This window comes from Rhyacophila brunnea, unplaced genomic scaffold, assembly GCF_057557595.1.
Source record: "Rhyacophila brunnea isolate RB1 unplaced genomic scaffold, BYU_Rbru_1.0 scaffold_17, whole genome shotgun sequence".
Lineage (NCBI taxonomy): Eukaryota > Metazoa > Arthropoda > Insecta > Trichoptera > Rhyacophilidae > Rhyacophila > Rhyacophila brunnea.
Genome location: NW_028232827.1, coordinates 25,277,669 through 25,305,514, shown reverse-complemented (window position 1 = coordinate 25,305,514; position 27,846 = coordinate 25,277,669). Strand labels below are relative to the sequence as shown.

Below are 27,846 nucleotides of genomic sequence, written 5' to 3'. Positions count from 1 at the left end.
TATTATGCTCTTTGTTAAAAGTAATGGAAACATATGACGAGTCTATGGGCGCACGCAAAAGTGCCCGAGAGCTCAGTGGCGACCGCGGGTAGAGGATTGGGAATCACTGAATTTACGTGATACGTGCAGGTATATAAACTAAGGAGCTCTGAAAATTGTTCCCCAGTCTTTCATTTTCCCGCCGCGGGTTCGCCATGAAGTTAGCAGCGCTCAAAGAAACCCGGAAATAAGTTTAAAATAAATTCAAATTATAATTTGTCACAATATTAAAACTTAGTGTTTATGGTATCTAGGAAAGGCATGAATATGTGGTTTGGCTTGATATTTTTAACCGTGGCGACGGCATTTGTGATGTACGATGTTTCTCCGAAAAATCCATTTAAACGTAATCCTTCATCTTTAGATGCAGGTACTGTACATACATACCGCTATAAGGTCCACTGTAGTCTGGATGTGACACGAAACTTTAAACTTCGATGGTAGTGCTAGTTATTGCTCACACTTCGAGTGCAATATAGTAAACTGTTTGTTGCATATTAAAATAAATGGCAATAATTTGAACGAAATAATATGCAAGTGATAATCTTAATTATTGTTGTGAAAAAAATACCGCATTGCGTTGGAAAATAATAAATAACTAGCACTACCATCGTAATTCACAATTCAATGCCATGGCCTAAATACGGTCGGCCTTGGTACCGCTAATTTAAATTATTATAAAAACATTGACACGCCCTTAAGAATAGAGCGCCTTCGAACGACCTTTGGTTGGTATTCAGTAGAAACAGTGGTGCGTTTAATGACATCGAGGCCCGACTGATTTTGAGGCCCTCTATGTTTAAAAAAATAACAATATAATTTAATTTTCCAGATTTTTTTATTTTGTATTAGATGAAAAAGATTGCTTTGTACAATCGACAACGTTTTGGTGTTGAAGGAGGGTTCAAAAATCCGGTTGCCTCAGGCTTCGCGTATTCTATAAAATGCCCTCGGTATGTGATTATGTCTCCAAAAAGCTAGTGTGATGTGGTTCTATGTGATATCACAGATTCGTATCCCGTTGTTTGGTAAAATGTGAATGCTGTCTTAAGGAGACGTGTATATATTTGGTTAGCCAATGTCTTGAATAATTCAAGTGTGTCTGATGACTGTCTATAAATTCGTAACGGTGTAGGACATGGGTGTATACTATCAGAATCCTTACATATGGATCGACGAGAGAGTATTGTAGTTAATGAATATTATTATACGGTATAGCGATGGCACATTTCTGATTGCTTATAGCATAAAGGGTTTACATCAAATGGTTGAAAGGGTTAATGAGCTCAGCAATTCTTATAGTTTAAAAATGAACCTCAAGAAAACAAAATTATAGACAGTATCAAAAATATCACCAATGCAAGTTTTGTTAGTGGCCCACTATAAATACAAGTATTAAGGAACATGAGAATGAGAAATGGGACCAGTCTCAGGAAATAATTAGAATTGAGATCGCAAGGAGTGCCTTTCTCAAAATGAGACGCCTCATCAGCAATCAAGACCTTAACCTAAGCCTGAGACTGCGTATGTTCTCTCAATCTTTTTCCATTATGGTGAGACATTGACGCTAAACCAGGAAATGTCACTGAGAAAGGGCCGAGAAGTTCTGCATAGTAACAAAACTAGAAAGCTACAGTACCTCGGCCACATTATGAGAGAACTTGTCATTCAGAGAAAGATCAACGGAAAGCGTGGAAGAGGACGACGCCGCATTTCGTGGCTTAAGAACTTCCGTGATTGGTACAAGTGTAGCTGTTCCGGTTAGGAGATGATAAAGTAAAGATTGCCCTGATGGTGGCCGACCTCCTTTCTCCTTTAGGGGATGGCAAGATAAGAAGAAGAATGTCAATAACGGTGATGAGTTGATGACACAATAATATTGTTGCAAGTACCTACGTATCTGTTTGAGTGTTTATATATTATTATAGGTCCCTTTGATGTTATGGATTTCGATATGCTATAATTTAATAATTTAATAATTATACTTATGATTTGCTTTAAATCTTCTGAAGAATCGATTACATTATTTGCGTCAAAGAAAATCGCGTGAATAGCTAATAACCAATCCTAGGAAGTCCGTATTATCCTTCATCTTACTAACTCTTGTGATTTTATTGAGGGTTTCTTTTAGCTTTGTCAGGATACGGACTATTCAACGTCACACTGGAACAGAACGGCCAGATCAGATTATCCTGGAGAGTGAACTACGACACCGAGAAGGTGTGGTTTCAAATTTCCTTCACGGAGACTGCTCCTCGTTTTGACTGGTTCACCTTCGGATGGTCAGATTATGGAAAGCTAGAAAATGCTGATTTTTGTCTGCTCTGGTTTAACTGGGATCGGAAACCATACTTAGAGGTAGGTACTAATGTACAATGTTTTTAAATTGACGTGATATTCCACTTCAGTCACAGTGTAATATATATTAACCAGGACTCGAACTGCACCAGAGCGCCGTTCCGGTTCATGAAATCCCCTAAATTATTACTCCGTCTCGTAGAAAAATTATTTTGACAGTTTGAGCGAGATAGAACATATTATAACAAAATAATTTTTATATACAACGTTTTTAACACGTTGATCGCCATGGGGGTCACCGGTGACCGGCAAAGAAGACCTGCGTAGAGTTGTTCTACAGCGCCGGCGGGCACGCGCGCAGTGCATTTTTCGATACGCGGTGACCGGCATGGCCCTTCTGTATATTACTGCCATTTGGCCTGAAAATATGTCTTCCCAGTCACAAAATATAGGCTCACTAATGTAAAGAATGTACATAATGAAAAAAAAAGTTTTCCTTTTAAATTTTAAATGTGTTTTTGTTGATATAAAAATAAAAATTAAATAGATTATAAAAATGTAAGTTATAAAAAATATGTAAATAATAAAAAAAATAGAATAAAAAAAATGATTATAAGGTATGTATACGTATATTTCCAGTTTATGTGTATCCAGGTATTATACTACCCAATTTGAAAACTTTTATTCCGTATTTGTGCCTTTTCTGTTTAAAATGGCACCATGCTCTCGTCAACACATATGGACAGGTGACCGGCGAAGTGGCCGGCCCGGCGCAATAGAATAAATTAACTTGTTGGCGCCGCGACGGACACATGTGGCCGGCACATCATAAAAACCAATATTTACGTAAAAAAATCATCAAAATGAAAAAAAACATTATATTCTTTCATTACCTATCAAATAATACCTTAGAGACAAATAATCATTTTTTAACTATTTTATGTAAAACTAGTTGGCGATCAATGTGTTAAATTTTCTGTTGAATCAGATAAACTTGACTTAACGATAAAAAAAATTGTACTTAATAGAAATAATACTGAAATGTCAATTTGACATTTCATATTGATTTCCATAGTAACGCACGTATATATCAATAATTTAGTTGCTAGGACCACCCACTTAGCAACCAATAATAGTGGATTGGATTACGGATTTCTTCCGAAATAAATTTTCATACAAAACAGAATTAACTGAAAATGAATTCAATTCTACTCAAAGATGGCTAAAAGTATTAAAAGAATGCATTGGCATCGTGTTCTGAAAGTTTCAAATGTCTTGCTAGTCGGGAACTTGGTTAAAAATCGATTGAAAGATTTGTACTGCATAAACAACCACCGGACAAATAAGAATACGACATAATACAAACGTTGTAAAAATCGAACACACTTATTTTTATAAAATATACCTGTAATTAGATAACAATAATAAAATTTCCATATCAATAATTATCAAGTTATCAATTAAGTATTATATAATTATCAAGCCTAACATTTTACATTTCGAGCACTGATATTAACATTATTTTTTGTTGCGTAAATTCATAGTGTAATAATAATTCGTCATGACATGACCAACGAACGTAACAACGAATAAGTAACTTGTTATAATCAATAGAGGTAGTTCAGGTAGTGGTCCGGCTAAATTAAGATTATTGTTCATATTATAATATAAGCAGGGGCAGATTGGAGAGGTGAGACCGATCCAAGAAATTTTCTAGTTAATCGACTTCAAATATTATATTACAGAAATTTGAAACTATTAATTATTAATATGGCAATGTCCGATCCTAATAAAATCAAATGGGCTTCCGTTCTCTACAGAGTGGATTGTATTAACAGATTTTTAGCCACTTGCTCAACCTATTAGGTCCATACTCTGACTCAAACACACAAATTAAAACAATATGTGTATTTGTCAGATGATTCGAACCTGGGACCCTCGGCATTATAAGCCAACGCGTAAGCTACTCGGAAATGTATCTACACACTCCTAGCAAATTTTTTCGCGTTGTGATTGGTTCCGGCACAAGAAATTTTCTAGTTAATCGATCCAAATTATGATCTTTTTATTGCAATCAATTATTTTATTGCAATCATTATTCAATTCATACCTATATAAATTTTATTATAATATAGTAAACCCTAGCAAGTAATAGCATAAAATAGAAAGAAATTAGAAAAATAGAAAAAGAATACTAATTAATTACAAAAGAAAAGGTAACATTTTTATACTTAACAATATTGATGTGATAGGTGAACAGTGATAGGTATTATTGAAATGTAACCAGAGTGAATAAATAAGCGTAACAACATTAATTCTAATTAATTATAATGTTGCACTATTGTGTATATCGGGTCCAGCGATTCAGATTTCACCTTCCGACATCTTCAGAGTCTGTAAATATTTTGTAGCAGTGCCGACTGGGTAGGTCATGCACTGCTTAGTGGCGGCAGATGTAGAAAGACAAGAGAGTAATATAACTTTTGAGAGTACATTTTTATAGAAACGAGAGGCATGTATAGACGGCCTCCAAGCGGAGCATCATTATTTTTATAATATGACGTCTAGAACATACGTTCGTTAATTTGAGATTTCAATATTTTTGTATTAAGTATATATGTGTTTTTAAATAGTAAAGAATCGGAATATGCACTTTATTTAATCAATGTTACCAGGATACCTTCACAGATGCCAGTGGAAATTTAATGAAAGACATCCATAATGATTGTAAGGAATTTGAATGGGACGAGATATCTCGGGCGTTTTCCTTTTACCGAGATTTCGACACATGCGACGATGAAGACTACATCATAGAGGTAAAATAAAATATTATATTATTTTTGATAATGTTATGATTTTTTGTACTGGCAACCAGCAGGCAATATTTTGGGTTCACTATTAAAAAATTTGAATTATTCACAATTTGAGTAAGTACCATGGAACAGACCTGTGGGCCATGGGTATTTGCGAGGCTTTTCGCTCCGACATATTGTAACAATTTTCCGAATAAAGGGTGAGCAACATGATAATGAAAACAATATTAAAATGCATTGTGCCCATTTGACCAGGGCCGTGAGGGATGTAGCCGCCCGTGTGCGAAATAAAATTTCGCTGTAAATTAAGACATAGTCACAATGGCACATACATAACAGTTATTAATTTATTACCGGAAAATATTGCCATCAGTCATCACGTTTCTTCTAAATAAAAATTGTTTCTCGCATAAATCACTAGTGTCGGATAATAATTTAATAATTATTATAATGTTTTTTGGTACTGTTCGGTTATACGGAATACAGCGGAAAACACATTTTGAAAATACCCGATATAATGGATTATTTGTTAGTTTGGGTTAGTTTAGGTTAGGTTAGGTTGGGTTAGGTTATGTTAGGTTAGGTTAGGTTAGGTTTGGTTAGGTTAACCTAACAAATAATCCAGTTTATCGGCTATTTTCAAAATGTGTTTTCCGCTGTATTCCGTATAACCGAACAGTACCTGTTTTTTTAATTCAGACTGACGTACATATTATGTACTTATATTATTTATATAACATCAATAGTATCGTTTCATAAAATCAAATTCACTGAAAAAATAACAATAACATCTTCTGTATCTCTAAGATAATCTGGTATATACAATAATGACTGTTATATAACATACAAGTACTGGTACGCCTTTATATAATGACGCATTAATTAAAGGGTACGTAATTATCATACATTTTTGGTGGACTCAGAGTGTTATTCCTCATACTTTCCTCGACTTTTCGTTTGTATTTATGTTACGCCGAATGTGCGAAATTGAATATTACATGAAATGGGCAAAATTTTGCCTAAATCATGAAAAATGCAAGCCCGTTGCCTTATTCATGAATTAGACAAAATATCTGGAGAGTGCGTGAAATCGGCAGTAATTTTTCTGCCTACTTCATGTCTTGGACAAATTAGATAGTAGCGCTACGGTGGTATTTTTTGTAACTAAACTAAATGTATCAAATGCTCATGGATTGGTCAAAATGTACATTTATATTATCTACGGTCAAAATAGATGATCGCGCTCCGTTTACTATGCGCAAAAAAATTCTAGAACTATAATATGATAACGGAAGAATTTTATTGAAAAATATTTTCGCGATTTGATTCGTGCTTGGGTATCAATTGTGCAATGGTCGATTGAATGATTGTGATAGTTTGTTGACACTTGATAGCTAACCTCAAAATGGACATTCAGTTGAATAATTTAATTCAGAATTACAAAACCTAACCTAACCTAACCTAATAATAATAATATTATATTATGTCCAATTATAACTAATAAAACCATCCGTATTAAATTTACTTTTTCTTCTGTCATGTTGACAGTTCAAGAATTCCATACCGTGGCGAATTCATGTACTCAGCAGAAAAATTACCTAATTCATGAATAAGGCAACAGGCTTGACTATTACATGAATTAGCCAAAATTTTGCCCATTTCATGTAATTTATAGGTATTTCATGGTATTTTTTGTAACTAAACTAAATGTATCAAATGCTCATGGATTGGTCAAAATGTACATTTATATTATCTACGGTCAAAATAGATGATCGCGCTCCGTTTACTATGCGCAAAAAAATTCTAGAACTATAATATGATAACGGAAGAATTTTATTGAAAAATATTTTCGCGATTTGATTCGTGCTTGGGTATCAATTGTGCAATGGTCGATTGAATGATTGTGATAGTTTGTTGACACTTGATAGCTAACCTCAAAATGGACATTCAGTTGAATAATTTAATTCAGAATTACAAAACCTAACCTAACCTAACCTAACCTAATAATAATAATATTATATTATGTCCAATTATAACTAATAAAACCATCCGTATTAAATTTACTTTTTCTTCTGTCATGTTGACAGTTCAAGAATTCCATACCGTGGTGAATTCATGTACTCAGCAGAAAAATTACCTAATTCATGAATAAGGCAACAGGCTTGACTATTACATGAATTAGCCAAAATTTTGCCCATTTCATGTAATAGTCAATTTCGCACATTCGGTGTAACATTTACATAATGTCTGAATAATTAAATAGCATTAGGTATAAGACTTTTGTATGTACCTACTCATACTTGTAGATAATAAAATATGTGCGTTTTCAATGAATAACTCGTAAAGAATCAAGGGAGTGCGGTGCAGACAGATAAATTTCAAATGAGTTCTGCGGCCGCCCGTGTGTTCCTCACACATTACGTATAAGAATCAGCGTCGACAAAAACACATTACGTTGAGTTTTTTTCTCCCTATGTGTCCCCCGCTGATGTGTATGGTAGGGTCAAAGGCGATGGCTAGACGTTGTAATGGGCGGATGCCATAATATGAATGCAGTGATGTCCCTTGGGGGTACGCAGGCAATGCACTGCACAAAACGGCATATTATTCTATATACAATACATATCGCGACCCGAGAACTACAAGGTTCTAAGTGTCGATTTTTGGCCAAACTAAAGTAATAATGAGGCAGTCTTCCAAGTCACATTATCTACATACTATATCAATATGAGGTCGATATTTCTTATATTTTTTCATTAAACCCCAATACTACTGAGTTCTATGTGCACTTTACAGAATATCTGTGGTACTACAGAGTTCTACCATAATCTAAAAAGATCCGTCGTTCTACAAAGTTCTATGTGCTTTGACATTTCGTGGTTGTGAATACATTTAAAGTTGTTAAAATGGTTTTAATTGCAATACGAAGAGTAAAATCTTGTTGTTTTGTATTTTAAATTTATTATTAGGACTTCATGCAGTATACTTAACTAGAAACCACGAGTATTTACATAAACTACTATAACTTCGTGATACATAACCTCAAAAAAATGTCTCGTGATATTTGATATCAACAGTAAATTGTGAACTCACTAATAGATGAATAATAAATAATATTACGAAACGTAAGTAAGGTTTAATTATATTATCGTTATTTTTTAAAATTTCGTTATAAACGACGTTACAGTTACATATTCACAAACTGTTAATTTCAATACCTACATAATTGATTATAATAATGTGAATGTCACACTATAGAGATTTAGTTTATTCATTATACAATATCATTATGATGTTATGATGGATCTGAAAGATATGCCTCTTGCTGGCTTGAAGTTTATTCTTAAACTGAGGCGAATAATTTAATAGAAGAATTTTTACACAACATTCCCTCAGCCATTAGTAACAACAATCTTGTATACACAATTACAATAAATGTATCTGATTTGAAGACAATAGGTCAGTTGAAATTCAACAATAAACATTGGGCTTGTTGCATCAACAATAGTTTTGTATTTTTATTAAATTATATTTTCAATATAATTTTCATTTCAAAATGGTAGTAAACAAAAATTACAAAAAAATATTTATGTTTTTCCAAATTTCCTATTTTCCCAACAATGTCCATACATTTTCCCCGGAAAAAAATGTTATATTAGATAACTTTCAATAATTTTATTTATTTTAACATGAAAAGTGAAACTATGTGTCCTGAATCACCAGGATTTCCATACAAATTTCAGTTAGAACCTTGTAGTAAAGGCGATTTGTTTGAGTTTCAGGTGGACAAAGTTCTAACTGAATTAATGATATTTAAAATTAACGATTAAAAACTAGTTTTAACTTAGTTTTATTGATAGTTGCAACATAGCAGTACCATCATTGATATATTCAATCAAAAAAATAATTGAAAACATTCACAATTAACAAAATACAAGCGTTCAAAACTTCAACAGCCCATAACTTTTTTGCTGCAGTTGTTCACTTAGAACTCTGTAGTTCTCGGGTCGCGATATAAGTAAATAATGGTCTATTTTTGATTAATCAGGAAGGCACCACGCATTTGGTATGGGCGCGAGGTTCAGGTTCATTGGAAATTCCAGCCCCAAGCAGTGTGCCACCAACAGATCAAGGAATGACGCGAGTTCAGCTTCTGAAGAGTCCTCACCCGCCTCCGACCCTTGATGCCGATGCAAGGATCTTCCAAGTGCTGGCTAATGAAGTGCACGTGCCGTCTGATGACACCACTTACTGGTGCCAAGTGCACAAACTTCCCACATGGCTAACGGCTAACTCTCATCATATTATCCAGGTCAGGTGGATTTTAGCTTTAATATAAGTGTTATTACACATACAAATATATACCTATACGGTTACTTATTAGAGAGTCGGTTATCTTCGTATATTTTTACTTCGAAATATTAAAAAATAACACTTAACAGATGAAAGACTGCTGGATGAAATCACTTTGCGACAGTGTTATATATCCACCAGTATAAGTTGCCTGCTGAGTGAGGGATTTAAGACATTTGACATAATATCATTCAATATGTTTTATACTAAGATGACCATAGTTCTAAATCCGAACACCTGACGATCTATTTATAGCAGTGGTCTTCAAACTATGTCGACTCACGGAACCCTTAGAATTATAAGTTTTTTTCGGGGAACCCCATCCCATCCTTAGAAAAATATATCTTAAAATAATTACATTTTTTACACAATTTGTCGAAGTCTTGGTCTATTTGTCGATTTTTTTTGACTCGCGGAACAAAGTTTGAAGACCACTGATCTACAGTAGATATCATTTGAAAGTAACGATACCAATACCTGCATGAGTTGCATGCATTGACATAAGAGTTTGACACAATTCTACATTTACATGTAAATAATAATTTAATGTAGTCCTGGGGCCTTATGTTCTAACTTGTGACATTAAGTCACCCGACGACATGACGTAATTGTGACGTAAGCCAATACACGGTCGAGGCAAGCCGCCCAACGCACACGGCTCAAACATGCTGAAACACCTATTTGTGTATGGGGACAATGGATAACGCCAGTGTTTGAGCAGCGTTAATTTCTCGAATGCTATTATCACTCCGGTAGTACGTCACAATGATGTCATATTATGACGTCATGTCGACAGGGCGACTGGGACTCGCAAGTTCTAACATAAGGCCCCAGCGCGTCTATTATATACGCACGACTGCTTTTCGGCCTCTGCGGCAGCTATCTATGATAGGTTTGTATTGAAATATTGGCGCTTATTGTAACAATTACAATAAATTAGTTGTAATTGTTACAATAAGTGCTATGTTTTAACAGCACATCTCTTGGCCGCGTTAACTTTAGAGCGAGATAGACAGTTTTGACAGTTTAGACGGCTAACTTATTGTAACTTAAATATGATAACGTGATAACTGATAATTATCACTTTATCACTTAAAGCGGTCGATAAGTATAGAATAGACCCACTGACCAACATAATATATATCCGCATAAACAAATAAACATTATAATAAAACGATTTTAAAACATTTGTAGTCATATGTTCTTTTATACAAATTACTACATGTTTCACATTCTACCGCGGTTGGTAAACGTGTGTAAATGCACTAACTAACAATCAAGTTTTTGAGCTATTTTACCTTTTTATAGGAAATCACGTTGCGTGGTCTCGTTAAATTTTGTGTTGAGTGGTTCTGACTCTCTGAACCAGTAACCTTGCTACATCACCGTAAGAGTGCGCTAAGATTTCTTTCTAAGACAGTTGAACATGGGGTCCCAAATCTCAAGTTGATTTGTTAATTTTCTTTTGTATGTGTACCGTTCATATAAAAAATAAAGCTTACAAATAAATCGCACATAAATCAGAAAAAAGATTCGGACAACATTGATTGTAACATTGCTACTGTAACATAATATTCTTGCGCCTACTGTTTACGCTGCAAATAGAACTCGCTCCTCCATACATCGGAGCACCCACCAAATCTCGACTTCTTCCTCCACAACATCATGACCCCCACAGTGGTGAATCCGACGTTCCACGGAACCTTCTACCGGCAAGTTCATCAACGTGCAAAGGAGATACGAGACCTTATCACAGTGGTGAACCCACATAACTATAAATCATAACTAATCGCTACACATTATAATCTGAAAAAGAAAAAATATATACTTATTATGTTCCAGTTTGAGCCAAATATCACTCCTGGAAACGAAGGTCTCGTCCATCACATGGAGGTGTTCTACTGCGACAATTCACCGAATGCCACCATCGACAGTTACGCAGGATCATGCTTCGCAGAAGATCGACCCAATAGCACGCAGGTCTGCACGAAGGTAAAGGCTGCTTGGGCGATGGGAGCGGCAGCGTTTGTCTATCCAGAAGACGCCGGACTCCTTATTGGAGGACCAAACGAAAATCCCCATGTGATGCTGGAGGTGCACTATAATAATCCTCAAATGCTTGGAGGTAATTATTTTCGTGTCAGGAAAATTGTACATATTATACTAAAGACTAAACTATATGGACGTGAAAAATTATTTAAATAATATATGACAGAATAGCAGTGAGAGAGGATGACACGTTTTTTGTGCAGCATGTCATCGAGTGGACATTTGTACGCATTTTAGAAACATATGATATACAATAATATCGTACCTACCTATATATTTTATAAAGTTCTGCATTATGTCAGTGGCGAATACTGCTTGTCGGGCAGCAGTGACGTCCCTAGACAAAATGCCGAACATGAGAATGAGGAATGGGACCAGTCTCAGGAAATAATTAGAATTGCGATCGCAAGGTGTGCCTTTCTCAAAATGAGACGCCTCATCAGCAATCAAGACCTTAACCTAAGCCTGAGACTGCCTATGTTCTCTCAATCTTTTTCCATTATGTGGAGGCATTGACCAGTGACGTCCCTAGACAAAATGCCGCCCCTGGGCAGCGCCATAATGCCGCTGCATTTTTTATACAATATTTTTTATCATCCGTACTCGTGTTGTTTCTGGTCACCAATGACGTCTAAGGGTAACGGAAGTAAACTAAACATCGCGAACCCAACAAAAAATTAAAGTCATGTTAAACCTTTTATGCTAATTAATACATTTTGTTTCCAACCAGTGAGCTGAGTTTTTGAAAGGAAATATATTTTCGTTATTAAGTACACAGCTTAGGTAGTTATTTCTATATATACCAATATTCTACTCGATTTGCCGCCCTTCGAGTAACTGCCGCCCCCAAACGATGCTCAATCTGCCTACCCCCACGGGACGTCACTGTCGGGCAGAGGTAAACGTTTAATAAACAAAAATAATAATACTGGAAACTTGTAGTGAGATATTATAGTAAGTATAATAACAGTGATTTCCAACCGGGGTATGGTACCTTGGTACCGGTACGTGTAGGTACTGTGACACCCCCGTATGGTCCCCATTTGGGGATGTCTTTGTGTATCTGAAGAGGTCCGAATCGGTATCGAAGCCAACAAATAATAAAGCGCTGATTACGAAAATTAAATAATAATAACAGAGCCGAGCCGGCAATGCCTTAGAGTAGATTATAATATGTTGAATGGCAACAATGTCATAATATAACCGTTGACGATTTGCAACGTCACCTTCTTTCGCCAACGACTTTCGTTGAAAAAAATCACAAGATGGCGCTCAGAACGCTGCAAGCAGCAAAATCGCGAACGCGTACATTTCGCCCTCCGTAGAATTAAATTATTAAAAATGTAACGATTATAATATTAACGTTAAATAAACTCGCCGCTTCCATCACAATTCCGGTGTCATAATTATCCACCTTCATCCCAAATACAGACGATAAATAAGAAAACAAAACACAAAGTGACAGTTGAGAAATTACATACCAAAAAATGGAGGGAAGTGATAGTACGTATATATAGGTATATGTATCGGTGCATGTAGGTACGTACATACCTACTAATAAAAGGTTATATTTTCGTTTTTTTTTTTCATTTTTTAAACTGATAAAGTTAAATAATAGTTAATTATAAATAGTTGTTTAATATTGGGTCTTTGCCACTGTACTATGAAGTATCTACCAATTTACAGCAGCCAATATTTCATTTACTATCAGGGGCGGATATAACCGTTCGGGTACTTCCATCGAAGAAAAATATATACATATTATGTATATATATATTTTAAATGTACATTATTTCTTAAATCTACGCAATCAATAACCTCTGAGTACGTATTAATTTATTTTTATTGCTCTAATTTGTATTCGCCTTACCTTACACATAAAATGGTATGAAATATTGATTATTTTCTCGTCTCCGATGTGTCACAGATCATGGATGACCGCAATGCTTCCGCGAGTGAATTTAAAATTGCAATTTAATCCATTTTACTGATCATTTTCATTTTACAACACTAAAAAGATTATTTTTAAATAAAAAAAATATTTTGCAAAAACAATTTATATGAAAAGCCGATTTTTATCATTGTATGGATATTTTTTTATCATAAAATAAAATTGTAGTTTGTTGTTAGTACAATACAATGTCATTTGGAAGGCAAGCACAAAATAATTTTTGAAAAATTCAGTTTCATTTTTTTTTTAAATTATAAAACACATAATCATTCATCATTTACGGCACTTCAACCCTTGGTGGGTCTTGGCCCTTCTTCTAAAACTTTCTCCATCCTGGACGATCCAGCGCCAGCACTCTCCAATTGTTTTGACCGAGCATTTTTAAATCACCCTTGGCACAGTCCAGCCATCTCAAGTTCAGCCGTCCAGGTCTTCTCTTGCCATCGGGGGTTGCGTACATAGCCCGTCTCGCCGGTATATCCTCCGGCATTCTATGCACGTGGCCGATCCAGCGCAGTCTCTGCATTCTCATAATTATGCCACGTGATCTTTTCGCCCCCATAAAGTGTGTATAACTCCTCATTATACCTTGAACTCCAAATGTCACCTTCTTGAACAGCCCCAAAGATTCTTTTCAAACTCTCCTCCCAAAGATATGCATACTTCTCTCATCCTGCTTGTGCCCAGCATTCTGATCCATATGTTAATACCGGGCGCATGAGAGTTTTATATAATTTACTAGAAAATGTAAATGTGTATAACTTAAAATCGTTTTCATTTATATCGATTCTATTTTTGATGTTGTGACCGCAACAAACCTCGTTTCGATTTGTCGTTTGTTTTTTTTTTAATTAAAAGTTTTGTTGGGAATAGTGTATTGTTTTGAGGATCGTAAATAAGCAACGTAGTTTTAATACACGATTAACTTTATTTATATTCAACTGCATGAATATTATTATACAGAATTATTATAACAGATTACATTTTTAATGCGCGCGTTACAATTAACCGAAGAGAACTAATTAGTATCACGCCGCACACAGGTGCGGCGTAAGAGGGGGTATCTAGCATAGGGGCAGCGAGTGCTAGGTCTCGACACGTACTTTTTTATTCTTATATTATTAATTATAGTATTTAATTATATTGTTATATTATTCTATTAGACGGCTATCTCTCAACAAGTTTATTTTCTTTTTGGATGTGTCTTCTTGTTATCGTGCCATCCCCTAGCATAGGTCGGCAACCATCAGCGCGATCGTACCATTATCATCTGTTACCCGGTTCATCTGTTAACAGTTCAGTGGAGCTGTACTCGTACCAATCACGGATGTTCTTAAGCCACGAAATGCGGCGTCGTCCTCTGCGCTATGCTTAGTGTGGGTCTTTCCTTGGTTGACGAGGTAGTTGAGGAATGCTGTACTTTGGTCCTCTGTGGCCGAGGTATTGTAGTTGCCTGGTTTTGATACTACGCAGAACTTCTCGGTCCTTTCTCATTCGATTGAGAACTTCAACATTTGTCACCCGATCAGTCCAAGGAATTTTAAGGATACGTCTATACAAACACATCTCGAAAACTTCAACTCTCCGTTTGATCCTTGGTTTAGCATCCATGCGTCCATACTTCCATATCGCAGAAAATAATTATTGAGAGAACATAAGATACGAAATGCGGCGTCGTCGTCATCCATGCTTTCCGTTGATCTTTCTCTGAAATATGACAAGTTCTCTCATAATGTCGCCGAGGTACTGTAGCTTTCTGGTTTTGATACTATGCAGAATTTTTGGTATTTTCTTAGTGACATCTCCTGGGGTACCGGCAATGCCTCCACACAATGGAAAAAGATTAAGCGAACATTACAACGTACCATACGCAGTCTCAGACCTAGATTAAGGTCTCAATTTATGTAAGGAGGTATCTCATTTTGAAAAAGGCACTCCTTGCGACATCAATAATAATTATAGTTTGATGTCTATCTATTATTTAAAATGAAAGTTATCAGTAAAATGTTTTTTGCTAGAAACGTTACACTCACCCCGAAGACCTTCTTCCTTCTATAGAGCAGGGTTCGCGAACCTTTTTACGTATGCGTGCCAAATTTCCCAAAATATTTTTTATGCGAGCAGTTTTTTATGGAAAAAAATGAAAAAATATTTTTTAAAAAAGCTATTAAAAAGTTTTAAAATTACAATTGAGTTCTTGAGATTCTCTTTTTCGTCGTGTTTCTAGCCAAATACATAATTTTATTATTTGAATACTTTTTTCCTTGTTTTCAAAATTTACAAAAAGTTCGTGGAAGCATTTTGAGTCGCGGCGCGGTTTCCCGTCACCCGATGAGGTCAGTGCGATAATATTATACGTCACATAAAGCTTAAGGAACGACAGATGCAATTTTATATTAATTTACATTATACTTAAATAATGCTTATTCTTGAAGAGTATTCGCCTGCTATTTGTCATTTATGCATGAATTTCGTCGTTTCCATTTGCGCATCGATTGGTAAAGATAATATTAAAAACCGATTATGTGTAGGTACATTCAAATAAGTATTTGTATTTTTTTTTTAATTATTCTAGTTATATTTTTTTCTCTTCAAAATAAAATATTCGCGTGACATGCAAAATCATCTCCAAGTGGCACGCGTGCCATAGATTCGCCATCACTGCTATATAGCGTTGAAAAACAACGAATAAAGCAAGAGACAGGTATTATTTAAAAATAATAACGATTTATCTAATTTAGCACGTTATAATGAGTATTATTCATACATGGCCCCGATAATAAAATTAGTGCATGGCCTCTTTAATTAAGAGTGAAAATCACTTCCACGGTTAATCCTTTTTCGGCCATTCGATGGATCTGTCGTCATGGGCGCTGCCAGGATTTTGTGTAAGGTGGTGCGTGCATGTAAGACAATTCATATTCCACCAAATGTTGGACAGGTATTTCGCGTAGGCGTCGCAGTTTATAATTCGCAGCCACCCCATAGTTCCCTGCATGACTCCTACATCCTGAAGCGGGCCCCCAGGCCAAGATATATGACGCCCTCTTACCTATCGCTAAGGGCGGTGTGCTTTATACAGTAATGTTCCCCAAATGATTTCCGCGAAACTTATTGTGAAGGATATTACATGTAATTTTAGTGATTTTTAAATAAATCCAGTTGGTTTGTTTATTGAATAATTGTCAGCACTCACCATCATAATATAATGAAGCACTAATATAAGTCATATTGGATAAATAGCCATTTTATTTTAAGTAAACACATTATGGATAAGTACTTACCTAATTTTAAAATAAAATTTTACGCGTGAATTATCATTTAATTATATCAATCGTCATAATCACATATTTTTAAATGTTAATAATTATGGAGGAAAATAGCGCCTTTATAACCTTTAGAAAAGAAAATAGAACTTTTTTTATTATTGGAGCACATTTGTCGTGTGTTTTTCTCACTTAATTGGTCAATCCACCACGCCTGTCCCCCCCCCCCCCCTCGTGGGGGCAGTGACGCCCCTAGACAAAATGCCGCCCCATTGTTCATGCAATATTTTTTATCATCTGTGCTCGTGTCGTTTCTGGTCACGAATGACATCATAAAGCAATGGAAGTAAGCTAGACACCGCGAACCCGACAAAAAGTCAGTCCTGTTAAACCTTTTATGTTAATTAATACATTTTGTTTCCAACCAGTGAGCGGAATTTTTAAAGAAAAGATATTTTCGTTATTAAGTACTCAGTTTAGGTAGCTATTTCCATATATACCAAATGATTCTTCTCGATTTGCCGCCCTTCGAGTAACTGCCGACCCCAAGCGACGCTCAATCTGCCTACCCCCACGGGACGTCACTGGTTGCGTGCGCTGCCAGCACGTGGTATCATAGATGTAAGTTATTGTCCATCCGGAAAACTCTTCTCAGCGGTCAACGCATAAGACGACTTCTACCGACGCGTTGCCTGTCCTTGCCGGAGTGCTTCCGTTAGACCTGCACATTCAAGTCCGTGGTGCCACGACCGCCTTGCCGGGGTCTGGGGTGGGAGGTTGGCGGTATCTTTATATCACCGCCTTTAGGTCTTGGATCCGTGAGCCTGTGCGCTCGAAAAGTTATTGTACGCGACCTGGCGTATGACACGGCGCTGCGGCGGGGCGATGGACCACTTCTTCCAAGGGCAGACAAACGCATTTGTTTTTTTTCCTAATATTAAGTGGCGCATGGAGATAACCAGATTGACTCCAGACCATTAGACTTCTCAGTTCTTAACCGGACACGGTGGTTTTGCCTCCAAGCTTGGCCTAATAGAATCTCCGACTTGCTTATGTGGCGAATTGCAGGATGCCGATCACATCCTCTGGGAGTGTCCCCATATGTCGGTTGAAAGGGAAGAGCTTCTCAAGTCGGTCCGACCCTCAGTTGGACCGGTCGGCCATTGCGACATGGTATCTACGAGGGAAAATTTCTCAGCTTTTAAAAAGTTTGCGGCATTATACGGCGAGCGAGAAGGTCTTTTCTCATCGAGAATTGACCGTAATACATTATATGGAATTAGGGATCACGCACACTCTAGTGCACGCCAACCAAGGTCTTGGGAAGTTGCTCCTGGGACACTTTCGGCACAAATTTGAACAGGGCCTATCGTTCGCTACGCCACGGTATGCGCCTGCATAACGGGTGTGGAGACGTGGCGGGTGGTGGAGGGAAAAGCAAGTCTGTCTCGCTAGGTCTTGCAGATGGCTTGGCGGTGTTGGATTTTAATATAATTGTGAAGTATGTATAGAGTTTTCCCTTCGGAATTGATTTTCATTCACCTCAAGACAGTTTGACATTTTGCTGATTTGTCAGTTTTACGATTTTCAAGTCGTCACTGTCAATATAAATTTGGGGTATATGCGTAGTCTATTCTGGAGTCTGGCCTTCACAATATCGTCCGACATCACCTCAGGCTAATAGGCCAAGTAGAACAGCTTGCAATCGCCGATTGCGACCACTGACATTTTAATAGAATAAAATATGTGTAGTTATATAAATGTTTCGTTAAAACACGTGCATTTAACAATGATAAATAATTATACATCTCATAAATTAGAATATAAAGCAATGTATGTGATTATTATAAATGGCGATCCAATATAACATGAATATTAATCTGCCACGGGAAATAATAAATGCTTGCAGCCGTTGAATAATATTTAAAAAATCAAATTTTAAATTAAAATTTAACCTTAAATAACATAGTCTTCCGGTGCGGGACATTCATATCGAAACAAAATAATTTATTTTAGGTAGGGTTTGGGTATTATAAATAGGTATGTATAGAAAATCACAAATTAAAAAAAATATAGCAATTTATATGACCAAGTAGAGTAGAATTAGGTTGGGATAACCTTCATCCAGCAGTGGATTGATCCTGGTTGATGATGATAATGACGATATTATGAATGGGTAAATATAATATCAACAATTTTGATAAATATAGCAATCGTTTAACCGCTAGTAGTAGAATCAGGTTGCGGAACCCTTCATCCAGCAGTGGATTGATCCTGGTTGATGATGATGATGATGATGATGACTATATAAATATGTAGATAAATAATATTTATTATTATAATATCACAGATTTTGATAAATACAGCAATTCAAATGGCAGAAAGGAGTAGAATCAGGCTAGGGAGGCCTTTATCCAGCAGTGGATTGGTTCAGGTCGATGATGATGAGGATGATAGAAATAGGTATCACAAATTTGTTTAACGGCTAATAGTAGAATCAGGTTGTGGAACCCTTCATCCAGCAGTGGATTGATCCTGGTTGATGATGATGACTAAATGAATATGTAAAGATATATAATATCACAGATTTTGATAAATACAGCAATTCAAATGACAGAAAGGAATAGAATCAAGCTAGGGAGGCCTTTATCCAGCAGTGGAATTGTTCAGGTGGACGATGATGAGGATAATAGAAATAGGTATAATATCACAAATTTGTTTAACCGCTAGTAGTAGAATCAGGTTGTGGAACCCTTCATCCAGCAGTGGATTGATCCTGGTTGATGATGATGACTATATAAATATGTAGATAAATATTATAATATCACAGATTTTGATAAATACAGCAATTCAAATGGCAGAAAGGAATAGAATCAGGCTAGGGAGGTCTTTGTCCAGCAGCGGATTGGTTCAGGTCGATAATGATAATGATGATAGAAATAGGTATAATATCACAAATTCATTCAACCGATAGTAGTAGAATCACGTTGCGGAACCCTTCATCCAGCAGTGGATTGATAATGATGACGATATGAATATGTAGATAAATAACATTAGCATTTTTAATAAATATAGAAATTTAATACTGTCAAGAATACAATCAACGTAGAGAGGCCTTCATCCAGCAGTGGATTTATTGAGGCTCGTGATAATAATGGCATTATATATAGATAGGTAGATAATAATATAATATCACTGATTTTGATAAATATAACAATTCATGTGTAAGTAAGGAGTAGAATAAGGCTGAGGAGACCTTCATCCAGCAGTGGATAGGTCAAGATTGATGATGATAGGGACGATAAAAATAGGTAGATATTATACAATATCACACATTTTGATGACTATAACAATTCGTATTAATTTCTTTCATTGTTTGCAATGGCAACTTTGTTAGTTTAATTTGACTATATTCTGATCTATGGAAATTAGTAGCCTAGGTAAGTATTCAATAATAAAAGAGTGAGTGAACAGCCACAAAGAAGTATTTAAAAAAATCAAATTTGGAATATCACGTTATCTATGAAATGGCGGACAGTGGCGGACGCTGCTGTCAGAAGATATTATACGTAGTGAATTGTACCAAGATTATCGTTTTTTCACCGGAAAAAAGTGCGCCAATGCCTACATTACGATATTTGAATAAAAATAATCGATTTCGTTTGTCAATAAAGGATTAGAAGGTCTTAAGTGACGAAGACGTCATTCCGTTAGGCGTGAACAGTAAATATGGCGATCGTATACGGTGTGTAAGAAAATATCGGATATAAACGTCACGTACATGTAAAATCATGGAAAATTTCTGAAATGTGTTCAATTCAATCGGTAGATGAATCGGTAGCGGTAGCGGTAGCTTCATTTCGAAGTGAAGGTGTAAAAATAACAATAAAATGTCGCTTAAGTGAGCTGTCGGTGCATTTTCCAAAATCTCTTAGGATAATAATATATAGGAGATTATACCTACAATAATTGTCAAAGAAACAAATTGAACCACAGGTAGTGCACTTGCGCTGTTGGCGCCCATGTCTGTCGTTACCTTTGAAAATTTCCTTAATTTCCTTGCATTGGTAATCAAATTGTTTGATTTACAGGTTTTGTCGACAGTTCTGGCATCAACATCTACGTCACTTCAAAGTTGCGACAATATGACGCTGCTATTATGGAGCTTGGGCTGGAATATACGGACAAAATGGCAATTCCACCTCATCAAGACAGATTTAGATTATCTGGATATTGCATAACCGATTGTACAAACATCGTAAGAAGTGACACATTTTAATAATATAGTTAATAAGTCGTTGATTTCTCCTGCTTCACTTCCTGGGTGTACATACAGAAGAATATGGTACAGTCGAGCTTGGTTATTAGTGTTATTACGATCACGGATATAGCGAGATCTTGCATGTAATGAGCAACCATTCGTTGACATTTTAGTTTAAGATTTTCTCCATACATTTATTCACTTTTATAACGAGCTACTTCTCGGGTATACCGAGCAAACTGTTAATGTGTCGATCGTTTAAAAACAACATTTTCGACCCTAAGCAATAAAATCCGACTTTAGACCGATGCCACCGGGATCGCATTACGTTTATGATACTAGTTAAGTGTCTAAGTACCTAATTGGTGTTTTTGCCGACAACATTGAAAAAGTATACACGCATTTGGTTGAAATTGCATGTAAAAACTCCAAGCTGTGTGAAGTCAGTAGGTACCTACCAGCGTCGGCCTCTTTTGTAGTTTATGAATGCCATGATTGTTTCGGGGATTTTTACGATGGTTTTCAGATTTTTTATGTTCTATGCTTAAATAGAACGTAGCGCGAAAAATGTTATATAACGAGTAATGCTTATAGCGAGCAATTTCAGTCGGTCCCATCTTCCTCGTAATAAACAGGTTCGACTGTACCTACCTAGTGGCAAATGTTGTTATGTGTGTTTTGCCCAGATCCAGGAGAGTTATAAATAGGGTCTGATGTCAAAAAAGTACTGAAAGGTACTTTGGTATCGATACATCCCTAAATTTAATGTAATTACTTAGAAAAACCTCAGAAAAAAATTTGGATCGAGTGGCATCCCAACTCACATTTTTTGCTGTCCAGTTGAGTTCTCTTATCCTTTTAGTTATCATTCCACCTCTGACGTATTCAAGCTAATTCGCTAATTATAATATCTACGCTATCAGAGATATTTCAAATTTCGCAAAAAGAAAGGCAACCACGTTTGTGATTAAAATCAAGGTACTAAATCAAGGTACCAAATCAATACTACTAATATGATTTATAGATGGCGTCAAGTGTGAATCAGATTTATTTATTACGTCTTGCATTTGCGAATAATTATTAAACTATTACATTATGTATTTTCAATAGTAAAAATGTAACATTCTGAAACCTTGTGTATATTCAGTACATAAAAAAGAATATAATTTTTATAAAAACATATAATTTAGCGTCTACACTCTAACCTCATGGCAATCACACAAAATGCTACCGAACCGGAACTGACCCATAGACGTTCATAATTATTTTTAACGTTATTTATCATTATTTTGAACTTTCTGTGCTTTCAGGGTCTCCCAGACAAGGGTATTATAATATTTGGGTCCCAGCTGCACACTCATTTGACAGGCGTGCGAGTAATCACAAGACATTTCAGAATGGGCATTGAGCTACCGCCTATTAACCAGGATGACCATTACAGCACACACTTCCAAGAGATAAGACTTCTGAAGGAACCAGTCCATATTATGCCGGTAAGACAAACTATGCAACAATGAAATATATTATGTTATTAATATTCTCTTATGTAGCCGAATGTGACAATCTTTGCACATAGCGAGGAAGCTACAACGATGAATTGTATCTCATCTCATACGCAAAAGTGGAGTGACTCCGTTAGGTACACTATGTCTCAAGTATGGAAGAAGAGCCCTCCCACAGCCCATGAAATGTTTCCGAGTACCACACATAATTCTTTTGAGTCATTTTGACAAAAATAAATAAACATTAGGTACTTACAACAGTTTTCCCCAAGTATATGGCATCCATGTGTTTGGGACTTCACTTCAAAATATTTATGTGTGGTACCTACCTAATAAGGCATAGGTTTATTTTATTGGTATGCTGAAAACCACTCCTAAAATGTTCAGTTCATGGCTTTAATTATTGAAAAAAATATATATAATAATTGAGGTGTTAAAGATTGAAGTAAGTATTACAAACCAAGCGACCAAGTTAAGTAAATCAACCTCAAAGTCAAATATATATGCAATTATAAATGCTACATAACTGTGGTCAATGTTCTGTAAGTGAGGTCTTGTTCTCAAATGATCCTTATTATTATTGGTGTATGTTTATGTACATATTTAGTATTGGAAGGAGAACAAGTCTAGCAAAACATTAAAATTCAAATAGTTGTTATGAAAATAATAACTTTATTATACACCATGTCCATGAAATGCACTCCAATAAAAATGGTTATATCTTGACATAAAAAGTAATTACGTCATATTGTATGAATGTTGTTTTAAGTACAAATAAGTATGCGGTGATATGAAAACTGCTCCTAATTAGTTTTTTTTTATTATTTGTCACTTGCACTATTTTAACTCATTTAGTGCTAACACCGCGACTGCCGCGAGTCGTTGGTCATTAGATATAATTAACGTGTTATTTAAATGTGGTAATTAAAAGGTTAGCAGTGATTGTGTTAATCTTCAGCACCTCAATTGTGAAATATGGACCTCCATTTAGCTCCACCACTAATCTCTTTCCATTAACAATAATTATTGACAGTAAACACCGTTAAAGTGACGTTTCATTAGAATATTGGCCACTCGCATATACTTAAGATACTTATATATAAGTGTCGCATACGTCTAATTAGAACTTGCCACAGCAAAATCACATCACAAGGAAATCTCTATCTGGAAGAAGATTCAACAACTTCAAATAATCCAATTCTTTTCTAGGGCGATTCACTTATAACTTCATGCGATTACAGAACACTAAATCGTGAAAACTTGACATTCGGAGGACATGCCATAACGGATGAGATGTGTGTCAACTACGTCCATTACTATCCAGCATCCAATTTGGAAGTCTGCAAGAGTTCCGTTGGTACCGATGCACTGGATAATTATTTCGCATTCGAAAACGAGTAAATAATAAACTTATACACTATTTTTTTTCAAAAGTTAATACAGTGAAACCCGGATTTTACATTGAAGGGACTCAAAAAAACTTTAAATAAAGGAAAAACATACATTGGGGCTATTAAAAAAAATCATACAAATCAGTTTGGAACATAATATTATGTCGATGTGTCCTTTCACCTTTTCGAGAATGTTCTTTTTCTCTTCATTATTTGAATGGGTGTAAACGATGTGTAACTTTGGTCTTGGGCATTGCAGACATGTCTATAAATAGACATGCATTTGGAATTCATATCAATGAATGTATTGAATTGAATATTTTGGACGTAGACTGCGGGAAAGAAACGAGTCTGCACGCAAATGGCGAGAAACATGAATTCCGGGCATGTAAAATCAGGGTTCCACTGTATTTCAAGTCCCGTGTTGAAGGAATTGATTTGAAGGTTTGTATTCTTAACGGATTAAGCTGCAGGAGCCATTGACCTACTAATTGATGCAGCATTCAAAGAATAAAAGTGGTCTCGCAAACGTCCATGCTAATAGACATATGGGTCTGTTCAAACAAATCCATCACAAACAATCGGCCACATCAAAGCAACGGTAAACATTATGTGATATCTGATTAAAATCGGCACAGCATGTAATTGAAGTACTGTTATATATTATGAGGTCACATCATATTAAATTGTTTGTACATATTTTTTCTCTTCTTAAATTTATTGTTCTAATTAAGTGGAATGGTGTCCCAGTAAAGTGTTGTAAATTACTGTTAGTCCCCCTTCATTAAGGTTTGCCCCAAATAAGCAGCTGTCCCAATTAGCGGAATCGTCTGTATTTATTGCACACATTTTTTTTTAAATTTTTATATAGAACATAATAATCTCAGATTAATAAAAAAATAAGTATTTTAACCCTGTCTATAGTGTTCAATTCTATTTTTTTTTTCTATTTATAGGTCTGAGAATATGCCGATAATATTCAACGACACAATGCGAAACAAATACAACAGCATATATCCATGGAATCCGATAAGAGCAGATGTATTACACACGTTGTATGCAGAATCGCCGATAAGTATGCAATGCAACGCTTCGAATGGCGACCGATTTCCAGGATCGTGGGACAATGTCCTTCAGGATGACATTAAAAAGTTTCTGCTGAAACCAAAAAGAAACTGTCCTTTTAACCCAAATAAGGAAAAAATTTACCTGACGCAATTGCCCTCTGACTAAATTTGCGGTTATGATCATTCCATATTACTTAGAAGATGATTGATGAATGTAAGTGAAACATTAGGCACCTCGCACATGGACATTCAACGTGATCCTGACTTAATTTGTACTCGGAAAAGCCGATAAAGCCGATCGGACACAATGACATGTCATGTCATGTATCAAAGAGAAACAGAATGTCAAACAGAACCATAAAACTGGCTATTTTTTTTTCCACAAAGATATGTCAACAGATTTAAGCTTATGTTAACATACTATCGAAGATTGGCGACCAAATTGCAATACATCTCCGTATCAGCGGCGGCTCCTCTAATACCATCCAAGTGCTACACACTGCCTTATAACAATGTTGGCGAGTTAATTTTTAATAATTTCACATTTAAGATTTAATGAATCGCCAAACTTTTACGAAAATATAAACTAACGCATTTATTTCTAAACCACTCACATACATTCAATATAATAAAAAAAAAACACTATATGAGTCGTAGGTCGTAGCTGAATAATAAATAAGAACGATAATATAAGAGAAACATACTTTTAATGACATATAAATACATCAGAAATAAATATGAGTTCGAAGGAACGCTGATTTACAATATAAATATTACCCACGCAATGTTAGTTTATTTATGAGATTTAAAAACTAAACATACTGCTGTGCACTATTAACAAAGTGACCCAGCGTACGTCATCCGTTTTACGACGGTTCATATTTGGCTGACGCATACATTTTTCGGAGCGTAAAGCGATAAACCGTGACATTTATTTTACTTTATTGATATTAAATCATTCTGTTCGTTCACTGTTCAAAAACTTTTTTAAGAAATAGAATAAATAAACAAACTGAGACACCCCTGTTACAGGCGGGCTTCTCCCGGTGTAAAATAATCATTTAGTAGCTATAAGTCGAAACGTAACCCTGACCTCTAGAAACGGCTTCATAAAACATCTAATCTGATTCCTTGCTCAACCACGTAAGTATTTTTTAATCATAAGTAAAGGCCTTCGTCCGGTGTGTGAAAATCGCATATTGGGCGGAGGTGTAATTAAGATAAATTTAATTTAATTTAAAAAGTATAAATGATGATGGATGAAAGCGATAATTTTAAGACTAAAGTATTCAAATATAATAAATTTTGCCGCACTTGCCGGCTACGTCGAAATATCTGCGCGCCTGCGCCGAGGTGGTCCTCGTGATTCGTCAAATTAAAAATCATGCGATAAAATTTGGCCAATCACGAGAGTCCTTTTTTGTGGAATGGCGTGGGTGCGCGAAGTTTAAAAAAGAAAAAAAAAAGTTAGTAAGCGTCCCCTTTCCGACATACACGGACCTGCGTAACTGATTGTAAAAAAAAACCTAAACATGTAAAGAAAGTGTAAAATATAAGCAACGTGGGGCGCCATTGAGGTACCCGGGGTTCCAGCGGCTAGCTCAGGTGTCCATCGAACCCCGGATTCACAAAAAAAAAGTACGATATATTTGGGGGTGGAATTAAATAAAACCACGTCTGTCTCGTGTAACTTGGTATTAGCTTATATTTTACACTTTCTTTACATGTTTAGGTTTTTACAATTAGTTACGCAGGTCCGTATATGTCGGAAAGGGGACGCTTACTAACATCTTTTTTCTTTCTTTTTAAATTCCTCGTACCTACGCCGTCCAGCAAAAAGGACTCTCGCGATTGGCCAAATCTGATCGCATGATCTTTGATTCGGCGAATCACGAGCCTGACCCTGGCGCCGGCGCGCGAGGATTTCACGCACAATGCGCGGCAAAATTTATTATATTTGAATACTTATATTTAGTCTTAAAATTATCGCTTTCATCCATCATCATTTATACTTTTTAAATTAAATTAAATTTATCTTAATTACACCTCCGCCCAATATGCGATTTTCACACACCGGACGAAGGCCTTTACTTATGATTAAAAAATACTTACGTGGTTGAGCAAGGAATCAGATTAGATGTTTTATGAAGCCGTTTCTAGAGGTCAGGGTTACGTTTCGACTTATAGCTACTAAATGATTATTTTACACCGGGAGAAGCCCACCTGTAACAGGGGTGTATCAAAACACATATTTAATTTACCTTCTGATAAGTTCGACGTTTCAGTCATTTTACACTAAGATATTATCTTAGCTTATTGACACGGCAGCCTTCGGTGATTAAGGTAATCATGGAGAGACGCTTTACGACCTTTACGTGGCTAGGACAAGTGTTCCTGATGCCGCCAAAGAGTGTGACAACACTTCGTACCCTTATGGCACAGCCTCAAGGGTTCTGTTGCCATGGCCGGCCCTCCCTCACCCTGCAGCGGTGCTACAAAAGCGACCTACGTACTGCAGGTCTGACATGGCGGGAGGCGCAAGAGTTGGCGTTGGACCGAGGGAAGTGGCGTGAACTTGTGCTTGCCCTATGCTGGGTATAGAAGGTAAACCATTGCTCACTACCAGAAAATGCTATTCTGAAGACCACCGGCCGCCACTGCTCCGTATGCCTATCTTAGAAACATGTCAATGAGTATTAAATTTCTATTGATAGAAGGATCCCAATCTCTTCTATGAAATTTGTGTTAACTACACTCGCCACTTTTTTTTTCAATCAAACAACAGTTTTAGCATGCTGTAAAATTTGGACATGAATTATAGCCAAAATGGACAATCCTGTTGAGTGCCTTCTAATT

The 27,846-nt window shown here is 36.0% G+C and overlaps 1 protein-coding gene across 2 annotated transcripts; it reads left to right on the top strand.

Annotated features, from left to right (window-relative positions):
* The first annotated feature begins 160 nt into the window (after window positions 1-160).
* Window positions 161-27,711, top strand: LOC147073863 (dopamine beta-hydroxylase-like). Of its 2 annotated transcripts, XM_085944945.1 has the most exons (10): window positions 161-409; window positions 2,171-2,397; window positions 5,013-5,153; window positions 9,199-9,462; window positions 11,346-11,628; window positions 20,861-21,027; window positions 22,341-22,523; window positions 23,742-23,929; window positions 24,880-25,914; window positions 27,223-27,711. In XM_085944945.1, exons 1-9 carry the CDS (start codon window positions 283-285, stop codon window positions 25,154-25,156), a joined length of 1,857 nt encoding a protein of 618 aa, XP_085801071.1. In that variant the 5' UTR covers window positions 161-282; the 3' UTR covers window positions 25,157-25,914; window positions 27,223-27,711. The 2 variants fall into 2 exon arrangements, with proteins under 2 accessions (XP_085801071.1, XP_085801072.1); XM_085944946.1 differs by lacking the exons at window positions 24,880-25,914; window positions 27,223-27,711 and having other exon boundaries at window positions 199-409; window positions 23,774-23,922.
* The last annotated feature ends 135 nt before the right edge of the window (window positions 27,712-27,846 follow it).

Excerpts from the sequence above, each read along its gene's own strand:
- LOC147073863 (XM_085944945.1), top strand. The coding sequence starts at position 283 with ATGGTATCTAGGAAAGGCATGAATATGTGGTTTGGCTTGATATTTTTA. Across the intron at positions 410-2,170 it reads TCCTTCATCTTTAGATGCAG|CTTTGTCAGGATACGGACTA; the intron begins GTACTGTACATA and ends GGTTTCTTTTAG. Across the intron at positions 5,154-9,198 it reads ATGAAGACTACATCATAGAG|GAAGGCACCACGCATTTGGT; the intron begins GTAAAATAAAAT and ends TTGATTAATCAG.